At 34.7% G+C, this 13,955-nt stretch overlaps 1 protein-coding gene and 2 non-coding genes across 4 annotated transcripts; 2 read left to right on the forward strand and 1 right to left on the reverse strand.

Moving 5' to 3' along the window:
- The first annotated feature begins 4,892 nt into the window (after nt 1-4,892).
- Nucleotides 4,893-10,611, forward strand: LOC145591484 (uncharacterized). 2 transcript variants are annotated; one of them, XM_081647948.1, is made up of 7 exons: nt 4,893-5,336; nt 6,324-6,787; nt 7,446-8,657; nt 8,745-8,795; nt 8,902-9,000; nt 9,166-9,312; nt 10,238-10,611. In XM_081647948.1, exons 3-7 carry the CDS (start codon nt 7,470-7,472, stop codon nt 10,388-10,390), a joined length of 1,638 nt encoding a protein of 545 aa, XP_081504074.1. In that variant the 5' UTR covers nt 4,893-5,336; nt 6,324-6,787; nt 7,446-7,469; the 3' UTR covers nt 10,391-10,611. The 2 variants fall into 2 exon arrangements, with proteins under 2 accessions (XP_081504074.1, XP_081504073.1); XM_081647947.1 differs by lacking the exon at nt 6,324-6,787 and having other exon boundaries at nt 4,895-5,336.
- A 334-nt stretch (nt 10,612-10,945) lies between these two features.
- LOC145593357 (U11 spliceosomal RNA) lies at nt 10,946-11,076 on the forward strand. The gene has a single exon (XR_014102699.1). It is a non-coding gene; the product is annotated as a U11 spliceosomal RNA (small nuclear RNA).
- A 1,824-nt stretch (nt 11,077-12,900) lies between these two features.
- Nucleotides 12,901-12,973, reverse strand: TRNAK-CUU (transfer RNA lysine (anticodon CUU)). Its single transcript has one exon. It is a non-coding gene; the product is annotated as a tRNA-Lys (tRNA).
- Between the last annotated feature and the right edge of the window lie 982 nt (nt 12,974-13,955).

The following is a 13,955-nucleotide window of genomic DNA, read 5'->3' on the forward strand; positions in this document are numbered from 1 at the left end:
TCTTTTTGAGAGATTGCACAACAACATGCTGAACATCTGTCTGCCCATGTTGGAGAACGCCAAGATCATCAAGTAACGAGCTAATTTCATTTTTCTTCTGCCGCCATTTGACCTTTGTAAATAGAAGTTTAGACGGGCAATCACCTTTAAGTATCCAGTTTTTCTTGCATCGTTGTCTCCAGAATTGTAGTTGCAATAAGATACTCTCCTTTGAACTAACAACATTTCACATGTAGAGAGAGGCATTCTGAACCGAGCGAAGTAACTCTCCCTCATTGGAAAGATCCTTAGAGAAATTTTTCCAATCGACACCCCAAAATTTATTATTGTTAAGACACCAATTCCTGATAAGTGACTTAACATGATGCAGATTCTTAGAGAGAACGAACATGGGAGAGCCAGAGAAATTTCTTTGCCAAGTAGAGAAAACGAAGCCATGTATTTCTTGGTAATTCAGACACCAGTTGTCCAATTGATATGGCCGGTTGGACTGTCTTTTAAACGGGGAGTCGTCAAAGAAAATAGCAGCATGATCAGAAATGAGAATCGGTTGATTGAGTAATCGGCTATCCGGAAATTCCTGAAACCAATCAGAGGACATGTATGCCTGATCCAGACGCTGTAAAATGAGTTGGTCAGCATCCCGATTATTCGTCCAAGTATAGGGCGGGTCCTTTAAAGGGGGTTGCAAGTAAACTTGACTTGAGTCTGAAATCAATAAAGGAGTCCCAACCCTTAATGACATTTGAACCTCCCAACCTATCATAATGGTGCTCAATTTGATTGATATCTCCAATAATCAAGCAATTAGGGGCGATAACAAGTAAATACCTATTATTAAAGTGAGGGTGTCAACCCATTTATCTTGTTTACAATGATATTACTATATTAGAATTGACAGCATGTTATTTGATGTCTGTAATTTTAAGCACATTAAGCGTTTGTGTAATACGGTTGCCCACTTGATTGTTAGGTGGGAAACTAGTGATAGTACTGAACTTGTACGTTTGGAATTGTTTCCCCAAAGCTTTATAACTTTAACGGAACTTGATATTACTTAAAAATAAAAAAAAAATAGTAAGGGTGTCAAAGAAAAAAATAAAAGAGAGAGGATAAGGCCAAGTCAACATGACGGTTCTGCAAAATCGGGGTAACTTTAAGACATAATTACTCAAAAAATATTACGGCGTACTAATTTAAGCTAGATGTGTAATCTAATTAAATTTCAAGCCAATTTGAGTTTTGAGTCGTATTGGACTTAATTAGTTTATATTGATTTATGAACTGTAATTTATGCAAATCGTGATATTTCAGTATAGCATAATAATATGGTTGCAGACTTTTTTGTACCTTATCAATTTTTAACAAGTATATTGGTCTTGTGTCAAAAAAAAAGAAAAAAAAAAGGTATATTGATCTACCTTTAGAAGTTTTCATGAGTTAAGAATGTGTAGTTAAAAATAGTTATAATAAATTATTGAGTCATTTTTTTTTATCAGTATAAACGAGCTTAAGTAATTTTGATTGAAAACAATCAAATTTTGATCATTTGGTTCGTTCTTAGATATGATTGGACTTTTGTTATGGTCAATTTCAAATAATACGTGATATTATTAAGAGTAAGTGACGGATCCACGAAGGCAATGTGCTACCCCTAAAGAAAAAAAAGTTCAAAAAAGACATGTTATCTTAAATAACTGGTCTCTTTGAGTCTACTATAACAAATACCAACAATCCCGCTGCTTGTTAAAAGAAAAGAGACCTATTTATAGGTTCTAACTGTTTCTTTTTATGCTTTCCTTGTTAAAAGAAAAGAGACCTGCTTATATAAAACGTAAAAAAAAAAAAAAAAAAAAAAAGGGTGGGGGGCTCTTAGGTTGATTTTTTTTTTCTTTTTTTTTTTTTTGAAACAAATTAACTATACTTATATTTGTACATAATATAATTTTTGTAAAAACTCTCATTTAAGTTATAAAAAATTACAAAGTAGTAGAATCTTAAAATTTTAAATTATAAAATATATATACTTATACTTTAATTATTTTAATCACCGTACATAATACCAAATATAATAATAAAAAAAATATAATTCTTAAAAACTCCTTGATTGATAAAATTTCTTCCCATTTTTGTTGCACTTTTCAATGCACATATTTATTTGGTAAGTAATTAATATATTTACTATTTAGTTTCATATGGGTAAATCAATAATTTATATTAAATAAAATAATTTTATAGTTTTGTATTTACCTTCTGAATGGTAAATTAGGAATACATACAAAAATATACTATTAAACATATGAAATACTTTGTAATTTGATCATATTGATAATTAGAATATAATTTATTCCATATTCGTTAATTGAAAATTCATCTACCAAAATGAATTTTTAAAATTTAAAGGCTAATTATTAAACGATAATATATACTAGTATATAATATAGAAATTTTTTTAATTTTTATTTTCTCCCTTATTATTCTATGCTACCCCTAATTAGAATTCCTGGATTCCCCCTGATTAAGACCCTTTTCGCTTTCAATTTGTTAATTTTGTTTTCATACTAAAATTATAGTTTGTTAACCTTTTTTTTTTCACCTTATGATCATATAATTATACATATGCTTCAATCAATCGATCACGTAGGGTAGTATATGCATCTTGATTTTTAGTTTATAGTTTAATATATTAAATTTGTATAATTTTTTTGTAGTACGTAATTAGAAATATTGTTATTACAACATTAAATTAGTAAGTGTACAAGATTTTTTAACGAGACAATCAAACTAATTAAACATAGGAAGTAACTTACATAATTAGAGATAAATACTACCTAAGTTAAATATTGGACAAACTAGATCAGTTTCTCGAAGACGGGATGGGTTGAAGTTAGTCGTGGAATTGGAGCTAGTCACGACTACCCACCAACACAAAACCACATACCACGTCCAACAACTACAATACCCTCACTATTGTATCACCACCACAAATTGCCTAACTACATACAACTAAAAAACACCAATAATCCAAAATGAGTGATGAACACAATCCCACTAATTTAATTCATTTATAGTTTTATACCAAACTTTTGTTAAGTAAAAGTACCAGAAAATGTCCACACTATGCATGCCATTTGGCCAAAACTCCCTCAATTTCAGAGAGAATCTTTTTATTAAACTCTTAGTTTAAACTTGAAAGTGCAATTCACAACATAAATATTATGTAATGTCACAATCTAAAGAATCCCAATTTTTAAAAATTTGTCACCCAACAAACACTTAACTATCCCCAATTCTTTCTTTTTTTACTCCGTAACTAATTGAACTTGTATATTAAATTGATTAATCAATTAAAGATAACAACCTTAAGATAAAGTGGGAGAAGTTTGGAGCAATGGAGGACAATAAACTTTGGGTTAGCTGTCATTGTGGGGTTGGTCCAAATATTTATAATTTCTTAAATGTGTTGAAGAATATTAATTTATTATTATATGTTTATAATTATTCTTTATAATTTATGTGGCTTTTAGTTTCAGCTATCTTAATCGATATTATGTAAAATCTTGAATAAACGATATCTATTTTGTGACAATCAGACAAACCTCGTTTAAATTTTCTCATTTAAATTTTGTTGAAATTTTTTATAACGTTATTTACGTACGTAATATCGTATTAACAATTCTTTAAATTAGAAAATACCATACAACATGTTCGACAACTTTAAAAGAAATCTTAAAAGATTAAACTTTTACCTATGAGTCACCATCTTTTTTAAATTCAAAATAAATTAAAAATCTCTATTAGGAAATAAACTAAACTTATCAAAATCAAGAGGTTGAATTCGTTTTGGGGAATGATATATTTTACGGTGTATTTTTTATTTTTGTTGTTTGTTTCTATGTTTTTCCTAGCTAAACAAGATTTCCAAGTTAACCTAAAAGAGGATTAGGCGAACTAAAAAAAATGTATAATGGTTTAATGAGGAGGAGAATCGAAACTTAATAAAACAGTATTCCGTATTATTTGATGTAAAAAAATGTAAATTTCCCCATACACTTTTTTTAATTGTTTTTTGCTGTTTGTGTTTGAGGATGAGTCTTCAAATCGCTTTTGTGGCACATACTTCATAACGAAATGTACTCTCCATTCTCATTGATAGAATATGATGATTTCTTTTATCACTTCGAATGCTTCTGAAGTTTTTTCAATTTGATTTTATCAGTTCAGTAATTCAATTCAGTTTTTAATTTTCTTCTCTTATAAACAATTCATTTCATTTCAGTTCTAACCATTTTAGTTCAATTATTTTCAGTAAATCGGAACAGACCCTAAGTACTATTTGAGTCCACAAATACGGAGTAACAACATATTATATGGTTATGGCGTAATACCACAAGAATAAGAATTTATCTTTCTTTGGTACTTAAAAATGACGTAATAGTCATCAAAAAGCCGTTGATAATTGACGTCCAACTACATCCAACGGCTGTGATTTCACCAAACTTCATATTTTTTGGTAATTGAAAGAAACCTTTTATTAAATTGTTAGGCCTTGGATCTTACATCACACGTCTCTTTCTCCTCTTTCTTTGTGCGTCTCTCTATTTTACACGCTTTTGTTGCTATCTACCTTCTTCCCTTCTTGTTTGATGGTATTTTTACGAAGAAAAATACAACACAATTTTTAAAAAATTATTATCCAAAATACCCAGAAATTCTTCTCAATTATTACAAAATTTCATTTAAAATATTCTCTTTTCTTGTTATCCAGCTATTTTTATGAGGTAGGCCTTTATTTCCCATGTAATTTCATTATCTCAAACTTTTTTATTTTATTATTACAAATAAGGGCAGTCATAAAAATCAAATCTTTTTTAGTCGTAAATGTCAACTAATTTAGTGGATACTATTTCAAAATAAGGTTGAATGTGGGGATCGAATCCGGTCTACATTATTATTATTGTGCGTCGTCGTGTATTACTGTACACCTAAAGTATATTATCTAGTGAATTTGGTGATATGGGTTTTGTTTAATTATCAATAATATTCCCTTTTTTGTGGTTTTAATGTTTATTTGTTTGTGTTGAAGAAAAATATTTAAGGTTGTGAAGCTTAATAAGTCCCTGAAGTTGCGGATAAAAGTGATCTTGGTCATAAATAGAAATTATATATAAATTGATGATAAAAGAGATTGTCTAAAGAATTGTTCAAAGAAAGCTTCTTTACCTGTCCTTCAATAAAGGCGGTGAACAAGTTTTAGAGAGAGAAAGAGGGAGATAGTTAGAGAGAGAAACAAGGCCGCCTTCTTTTTTGGGTGGAATACATGAGTTGCTGACCATGTGGGTTTTTCCTCTCCTTTCTTCTAATCTTAGTTTTTGTCTTTAATTAATTTTTAAGATTAGGATGATCAGAAATTGTCAATGAAATTTTTAGCTTCTTTTTTGTCAGAACAGATTTTGTGTTTTTCTTTGGTGATTTTGTTATTGATTACTGATTACAGGTGCTTAATTAATTCTTTGTTATCTATTCTTGTCTTTTGATTGAAATTTGTAGTTGCAATTCATGTTGTTTGATTGTGTTTAGTTTATGACATGGGTGCTTTTTTTTGTTACATGTCAGAAAACCTTTTGGTGGGAGGTTTCTATTTTTGTTTGGTGTGACTTTATGTTATGTAAGGTTTTTTTGATGGGTTGTTATCTATTTTTAGAAATTTTTAGGTAGCTACCAAATGATTCTCCTTTGTGTAGGAGTTTTTTGGGTAATACAAAAGAAGAAAGTATGATATGATTTCCTGTTGATTATGCCTTGCAAAATTAGTATGAATTAATAAGCTTTTGAAGTTTTGAGGATATGGGAATAGCTTGTTGAGATTGGTGGAAGAATTTGAGGTGATTGTTGGTGATACCTTTGTGCACTTGGCTTTTGCTGCTGTTGGAAGTAATAGTTAGGGACACATACCTTGAATTTCTATGATCAATAATATGGCCTCAACCTTTAGAGCCGTGTTGTTGTTGTAAAGGTAAGGAAATTAAGAGCCTCTCAGGAAGGAGTCCTTTTTCGGCCAAGGGTTTTCTTTGGAAACATTGGAGGTTTTTTCATGTTGATGTTGTTAATACTCCTCCAGTCCTCCGTCTGGTTGAGTACTGGGCATATGAGGAGAAATGTGTTGAACCATTTGAAGTGGTGAAAATTTGAATTTGTTGACGATTTTCAATGATTATCAAATCATTTGGGATAGTTTTGACTGGAGGAGGAATTGTTTGGCCCGTCATTTGACTATTACTAATAAATTTTGTGCTGATTGATATGTTGTGTTTCTTGTGAAGGCTTATAGTGACCGAGTTGACTTCGTTCATTACCAAAGTAGTGAACTAGAGACTGAGTTTGTTTTTTGAATGACACATAAGTAAGTTGAGCAATGTTGAAGTGGAATGGAGTGGCTCACTTGGTGCCTTTTCTTTCTGATGGTCCCGGTGAAATCTGTAATCTGTGATTGGCTGCCTTTTGGTGGTGACTATCGAACTTTTTCTGAACTTTTATTGGGAGTTTTTATATTTGGTCTGAATTCACAACCGTTGAATTAGATTGCTATATTACCCTGAAACCAGCTGAAATTCTATTGAGTTCATAAATCAAGATTATCGCCTAATTTGTAACCTTGGGATTTCAACTGTTTTTATGATCTAATACTGTTATTGATATTTCTTTGTGATAAGTCGGTGAATGGAAGAGCTTGTTGCAACTTGCAAGTCCATGAAACTGACATATTTGAGGCTGCTTTGGTTGCAAGGTTTTTTTTTTTTTTTTTTCCTTCACGAAGATTAACAGCTCTTTCTTTGTTCTGGTTTTAGTTTCTTTGTTTCCAAGTTAAGAATCTGTGCTGAAAGAAAGTTAAAGGGTATTTATTGGTAAACATGATGACCCTTGTGGCCTTGGGTGTACCCTTCTTGATATGTTCTATGAAAGGAGGTTTTTTTCCCTCAATTGCTCATTGTATACCTTTTCTGAAACCTTATGGTTGAAAGCTACATACCTTGATTTTGTGGGTTGGACTTTTACATTCGATAGGAGAATTTTTTGCTCCCCATGTTTGATATTGTTTACGAGGCAGTAGCGACACTGCTTTTCATGTAAAACTTGTTTTGAATTTCATATAAATTGTAGTTGTACGAATGGTATTCCATGCTTAGTAATTGCTACTATTAGTGGACATGGTTTACACATGTCTTGAGAGAACAGAACTTTTTTCTGTTTAATGTCAGAGTTGTTATGAATCCGTTCTTGTTATGCGACTTTTGTGGATTCAAATCCCTGTTATACATCTTTACTTGTGATACTGCTATACTGAGAGCTTATTCATAGTTGATGAGATAGAAAGTAAAAAATTTCCCTATATGTTCTTAGCTGAGATGTAAAATGCCTGAAACTATTTTCATGCTATCGTGCAGAACTGAAACTTTGTAAGTCTACTCATGGATGAATATTCCAATAGAAGAGCTTCTGGGGGACTCGCTGTCTCTAGAAGAGGGCCTAGCCTTGCTTTGAGAGAGACAGCTCAGAACAATAGAGATAAAAATGTTCAGGTTTGCAGTCGGGTTGGATGTAGTAGCAGGTTGAACTCGATGAAGGATGCACAGACTGGCTCTCCTAGTAAAGTCAAAACACCAAAAACTCCTTTTCGTTCATCTGCTCTAAGAAAGGAAAGCATTGGCAGTTCATCCAGATCTCCTGCTTCTCCTAATACTCCCAAAAAGCCAGTCTCGGGCTCAAAAAAGAAATTGTCTTCCCACCTTGACACTGATTCAGAAACGTGCAGTCTACAAGAGGAATCCGAGAAAGTTTCTGGGAAAACCCAGATGAGGGTTCATCCTGAGCCAGAAGATCATGATCATCCTGAAGCTACATCTTCTGAAGCTGGGAGTTCTAATTCGGGATCCACTAGAAAACTTGCGAAGAAAAGTGCTCCGAGGTTTGGATTGGGGCGCCAAGATTCAGCTGCAAGTTCATCTACCTCATTTGGTTTTAAACAGGCCAACCAAGGGGCAAGAAATGGTGGGGCTAGTACAAGCAGGTACAATTTAAGGAATTTAAAATGCAACTCAATCTCTGACGTCGTACCATCAGGTTCTTCTCTCTCTCCTGATTCAAATGTTAGTAAGAAGAGGGACACGAGTGGTAGGAAGAGGTTTGGTGAAGCTGAGAGTAGTTTACCTGTGAGAGGAAAGAAGATGAATGGAACTATACTGGATGATAGAAGGAATGAATCTTCAAACCATGGAATCTCAATCTCTGATTCAAGACGTACCAGAAGCTTGAATCCTGGGAATAATGACTCTGCACCAGTTAGGACTCGGAGGTCATCTGCTAGAACAAGGCTTTCAAATCAGGAAAGTCGGGACAGATTGCCATTGGTTGAGTCACCTCGAATGAGCCCATCTTCATCTCAACCTGACTTAATAACTGATGAAACTGATTTTTGTTTGGAAAATCAGTTCTCTGTCCAAACTTCAGCTGGTTATTCAAATTCCCTGGTTAGACCAGGTAGCGGCATCGAACACATGCATCCTAATAGGTCTAGTGATTCCTATGATGCTGGCCTTGCTCGTTCTTTTATGAATCGTGATGCTTTAAGACAGTACAACTTGGATGGGATTGCAGAGGTATTGTGTTGGTAGTATGCTCATGTTTCAAGTATATTATTATTAAGGAATTGATTGTTTGATATATCGCTTTCTGGTATTATGCAGATGTTACTAGCACTAGAGAGAATTGAACAAGAAGAAGAGCCAACATACGAGGTAACTGTCATAAACTCATAACCTACTTCAAGGCTTCAAGCATCTTAAGAACTTTCTATTTTTATAATGGACTGTTTTTGTTTACTGCTTTCACCTGATTTTGCAGCAATTGCTTGTTCTGGAGTCTAATCTTTTCTTAAGTGGACTTTCATTCCATGATCAGCACAGGGACATGAGGCTGGATATTGACAATATGTCATATGAGGTATATCTTTGATTTGCATCATTGCATTACTACAATTTTAATGTTTCCTTGGATAAAGAAACCCAGAATCATCTGACCATGACCGGTAAAGTTAATGAAATTAGGTTTCTCCTTGTGTGTGATTTTGGATAAGAACTAAGAAGCTTATCTTTGCTATTTTAAAAGGAACTATTAGCCTTAGAAGAGAGGATGGGAACTGTGAGTACAGCCGTGCCAGAAAACGTTTTGGCTAATTGCCTTGAAAGAAGCATCTACCAGGGTATTGCAGAATGTAGAGAGGATGAGAAAGATGTCAAATGCAGTATATGCCAGGTTTCGACTCTTGATCTTTTTTGCATTTCCCTTTTTACTTATCTATTGACTTGTGATCAACTTAATTACTGAAAGGGAAGAAAACAGAAAACTCGTTATTGTGAAAACTACATGTTGCTTGAACTTGTGCATGGCATTCTGAAAAACTACTTTAATGATTAGGTGCATCTTAGGTGTTTTTTGTATAATCAATTCCCTCGATTTATTCCGTCTCTCTGTGTTTCTGAAGTGAAAGAGGATTGTCTTTTCACTCATTCCCGAACACCAAAGGCAGTGCCCTTGCTTTGACTTTTCAACACTGACTAGTTGAAGGAAATCCTATACTTATATCGACACCAGCTTTATTTGCCAACTTAATACCAGGACAATTTGGCATACATTCAGCCCGGCCACTGATATCTCTATCTATTGCCATTCCACCAAATATATGAGTTTCCTCTTTCTTAAATATATTCTCCTTAGCTTGTGTCGAGTCCATACCCTACAGATCTGCTACTGTGCTAGCTGCAGGTTTTTCTTGTAGAAAGATTCTAGGAATTGCAAAATGAACTGCAGCTGGACTAATTTGATAGTCAAACAGGGCTGCTAGACTGTGGAGGCTATTTGATCACATTTGTCGTACCCCTGGGAAAAAGAACAGTGTGATAGGGTGTCTTTCAAGGATTTTTCTGTCAAGCTATTAATTTCGTGATTTGTATATTTTATGAGTGATTTATGTGCTGAAGTTGTGTGCATAGCATAAGGTTGTTCAGAACGCGGAACCCTTTTGCTTTTCAATAGTTTCACTCCTTGGAAGATAAAATAAGTGAAAAGCACTCGCTTCCACGGTCGTGCTTTTCTACATATTTTTATAGTTTTAATTGTTCATAGATTTTCAGACACTGTGAAATTGTGCTAACCTATCTGAACGAATTGCTTGGTGCAGGAAGAGTATGCAGACACAGAAGAACTGGGAAGACTTAGTTGTAATCATAGATACCACTTTGATTGTATAAATCAATGGCTGAAACTGAAGAATTGGTGCCCTGTCTGCAAGAATTCTGTAGCGCCTCCACCTTCAGCGTCCCTGCCTCCGTGAACTCCACTGTTATGTTCTTTCATCGTTTTCTCAGTTTGTACAGATCAAATTCGGTCTGCCTCATTTCTTCATCAGAAATTTGATTATATTTTTTTTCCATAGTTCGCCACTTTTCCCACTCTTTTGTACATAGAAATCTCTTAAATCCTTCAACTAATAATCCTAGCCCTTTTCAGAGGCTCCATTATGGGAATTGGTTGATTTCGCCTCCTTATCTATCATCAGATTCTCAAGTAAATATACCCCCTCCCCAAATTTCTTCTCTACTTGCGATGAACATCATAATGGTTCTTGGTATATGTATAGCGATTACTTCTAATCGGAAAAAGCTTGAGCTTATCGAGCCAAATACTAATGCATTCGATAGCAAAATGGTCTCATGAAGCATGTTACAAATACATGCAAGGAAGGTGTTTGTCAGTCAAACTCTACAGCATTAAGTGGTTTGATTGAGATTAGTGAACAACTTTTATAAAAGTCCCACATCGGACAAAAGAAACAATGGAGTTGCCAAACATTACTATAAATAAAAACCAGCTGATATCACTAAAAATTTAAAAGGGTCGGTTGGCTAAATATGCCATGCTCGCCCTGAGATAAGGCGAGTGCTGTATGGCTATCAAGACATATGGCCGACATAATTTGTGGAAACTATTATAGGGTTGGCTCGCTCGGCCGACCCTCCTTAACATAATCTAAAATATTTGTATAATTATTTATAAAAGTTAATTTTTTTTTTATTTTTTTTTTTTGACAAAGATAAACTCAAAAGTAAAGGACTTAAAATAAACAATTAATTAACCGACGTTTCCTAGCTGACGTAGCCAAAAGATGAGCAGGATGAACTTCACTTCGAGGAACCTTCCGAACAAAACAAAGCTGAAACGAAGGTAGAATATCCCGAAGTTGCTGCTGAATCCAAACAGTAGAAATGTCCGTACACGAACCCTGAATAACGGGAATCAATAAGGAACAGTCAGTGTGAAGAAGGATGCGAGAATAACCGCGTTGGAGAGCCATTTTCAGGCCAAAAAGGCAAGCCTGAAGTTCAGCCTGAAAAGCTGAAACTGCAAAACAAGCACGAGCTGCACCCCCCAAACTGGCACCTGTATCCCGAGTGTAAAAGCACCAACCCACACCAGCACGACAGTCCGTAGGATCCCAAGCACCATCCACTACAAGAGTCACAGTGGGAGAGACTGTATCATTCCCTACAAGATAGAAGAAATGTTTTGTCGAAGCAAACCCAGGAGGAAGAGTGTAGTCTGACGAAGGAAAGTCTCTAGAAGCCTGGCTACGAACTGTCCAATCATGAGCAATTTGAAATACCTCAGTTGGTGAACAACTTGCCTGTCTGAATCTGATATGATTACGGTGCACCCAAATGGCCCACCCAAAAGATAAAATGGAATCCAGACCATCCCAATCTTTTAATGAAATAACAGAGAAAAGTAGAGAGCTAAACCACTGAGGGAAGGAAGTATTGGGACTAGGCAATCGAACTCCGAGAGGACCACAGCTCCAAAGCCGTTGAGTGAACGAGCAGTGAAGGAATAAATGCCCTATAGTTTCAGGAGCCTGACGACAAAAGGAACAGGAGGGGTCGACTGGACGACCCTTAGTCCTCAAAATATCTGCCACAGGGAGAGCATTGTGGAAGATTTTCCAGATAAAGAGCTTCCATTTGGGTAAAATAGGAAAAGCCCAAATTTTAGTCCATCTTAGCAACTGAACCGAGGATAAACCCGAAGAAGGAGTGTCCGAGAGAGCAATTAATTGTGCATAAGCCGATTTTGTAGTAAATTCACCATCTTTAGTGTATTTCCAGTAAACATAATCATCCATCATCTCTGGAGGGCGCTCAAGACCCAGAATTCTGGAAGCAGTGGCCGGGGGAAATAAGGTATGAATGAGAGTAGAATCCCAAATATTCGAAATGGGATCCAAAAGAGAAGACACCAGAGTCGGGCGAACCGATCCAGCAAAAGAATCCTTAAAGTGTACTGGAGGACCAGGCACCCAAGAATCCTGAAGAATACGAACCTGTGAACCATTACCTATCTTCCAACATAGGCCAATCTTCAAAGTATTTAAACCATGAAGAACACTGCGACCACCCCAAGACAGAGTGGGAATACGACCTTCTGAACGAAAAACCAAGAGTGAGGGATACTTGGCCTTAAGAACACGAGAAATAAGCAGTTGCGGATTCCGCATAAGACGCCAAGATTGTTTATTCAATAATGTTAATTGAGGATGTAATTTTCATGAAACCAAAAAAATATATGTATGAAGTACTGCAAAAAAATGTTTGTATATCTTCCTCTTTGATACGGAGTAGTTTAGAGTTGTACTCTGTATTATTCCGTAATATAATTATGTGTACTTAGTAAGGTTTTAGTTCTCTATAACAAGGTAGTTTACCTCTCTTAATTAATACTGAGTATAATTATGAATAGGACGATTTCTTAATGTTTCTCTTATTTAAAAAAGAAAAAGGAAAAAAGGAACGCCCACCGTGGGGCTCGAACCCACGACCACAAGGTTAAGAGCCTTGCGCTCTACCAACTGAGCTAGACGGGCTTGTTGTTTTTCTAAGCAGCTAATTTTATTTATTTTATATATGTAGTATTATTCAATCCTAAATTCCGTATAAGCTAGAGTTTTTTTTTTTTTTTTTTTTTTTTTTTTTTTTTCGGGAAAGGATTTTGAAGTTAGATAATTACAAAATTAACAAAATATTTTCAGCAATTTTTTGAATTTGTTTTATATTAAATATAATTTGGTCATGGTAATATTAAACCAACCATGGGCGGCCATGTGGAAAAGACTATGTGTGTGCCCCGTTATGGTAGCATGGAGTGGTGTTACAGTAGCAGCCACCCTCATGGCCATGCCCCCAATCAGGCACCAAATGTTGCACCCTCGTCCTTGACCTTGTCCTCTATTGCCCTGCCCAAGGAGCCCATTGGTGGTGTAGGTTGCATTGTGGTTGACAAGTAATCATATCAACTAAAACAACTACTTAAGGCGATCAAACACACACAAGATTATTGGAGGAAATCAGATTAGATTGATGGATGACACTGGTGGATAACACTCATTGTCTCATTTTACCCTTGAATGTTCGATGCACCCACATTTGCTTATTTTGGAGAGCTTCAAATTAAGCGAGTGTGGATGTTTTGTATGCATGGTACATCCAAGTGTATAATAGACACTCTAATATTAGTAATTGTTTTTCTTAAAATTCAAATTGCAAGTATATATCTTCATTCCAACATAATTTGGCCACATTTATTATTTGAGTTTCATTTGTAAAGGAATTGAGTTTAAATTTCATACATCTAAAAGGGCTTATTAGTCTTTTAACTTTATTTTATTATAATAATAAAGAAACTCGTATGTAAGATCTTGCACCTGTATTTAACATTTGTGTAAATTTTATATGCAGGATACTTTATATCTGTTTTGTTTAATCTATGTTAGTTACATTAATTAAGAGTGGTGTTAAAATGCAGCTGTAAATACTGGAGCATTGCATCTGTAGGTTTTGTTTAAGGTC

The sequence above is a fragment of the Chenopodium album genome, chromosome 18 (genome assembly GCF_948465745.1).
Source record: "Chenopodium album chromosome 18, dcCheAlbu1.1, whole genome shotgun sequence".
NCBI classification, from domain to species: Eukaryota; Viridiplantae; Streptophyta; class Magnoliopsida; order Caryophyllales; family Amaranthaceae; genus Chenopodium; species Chenopodium album.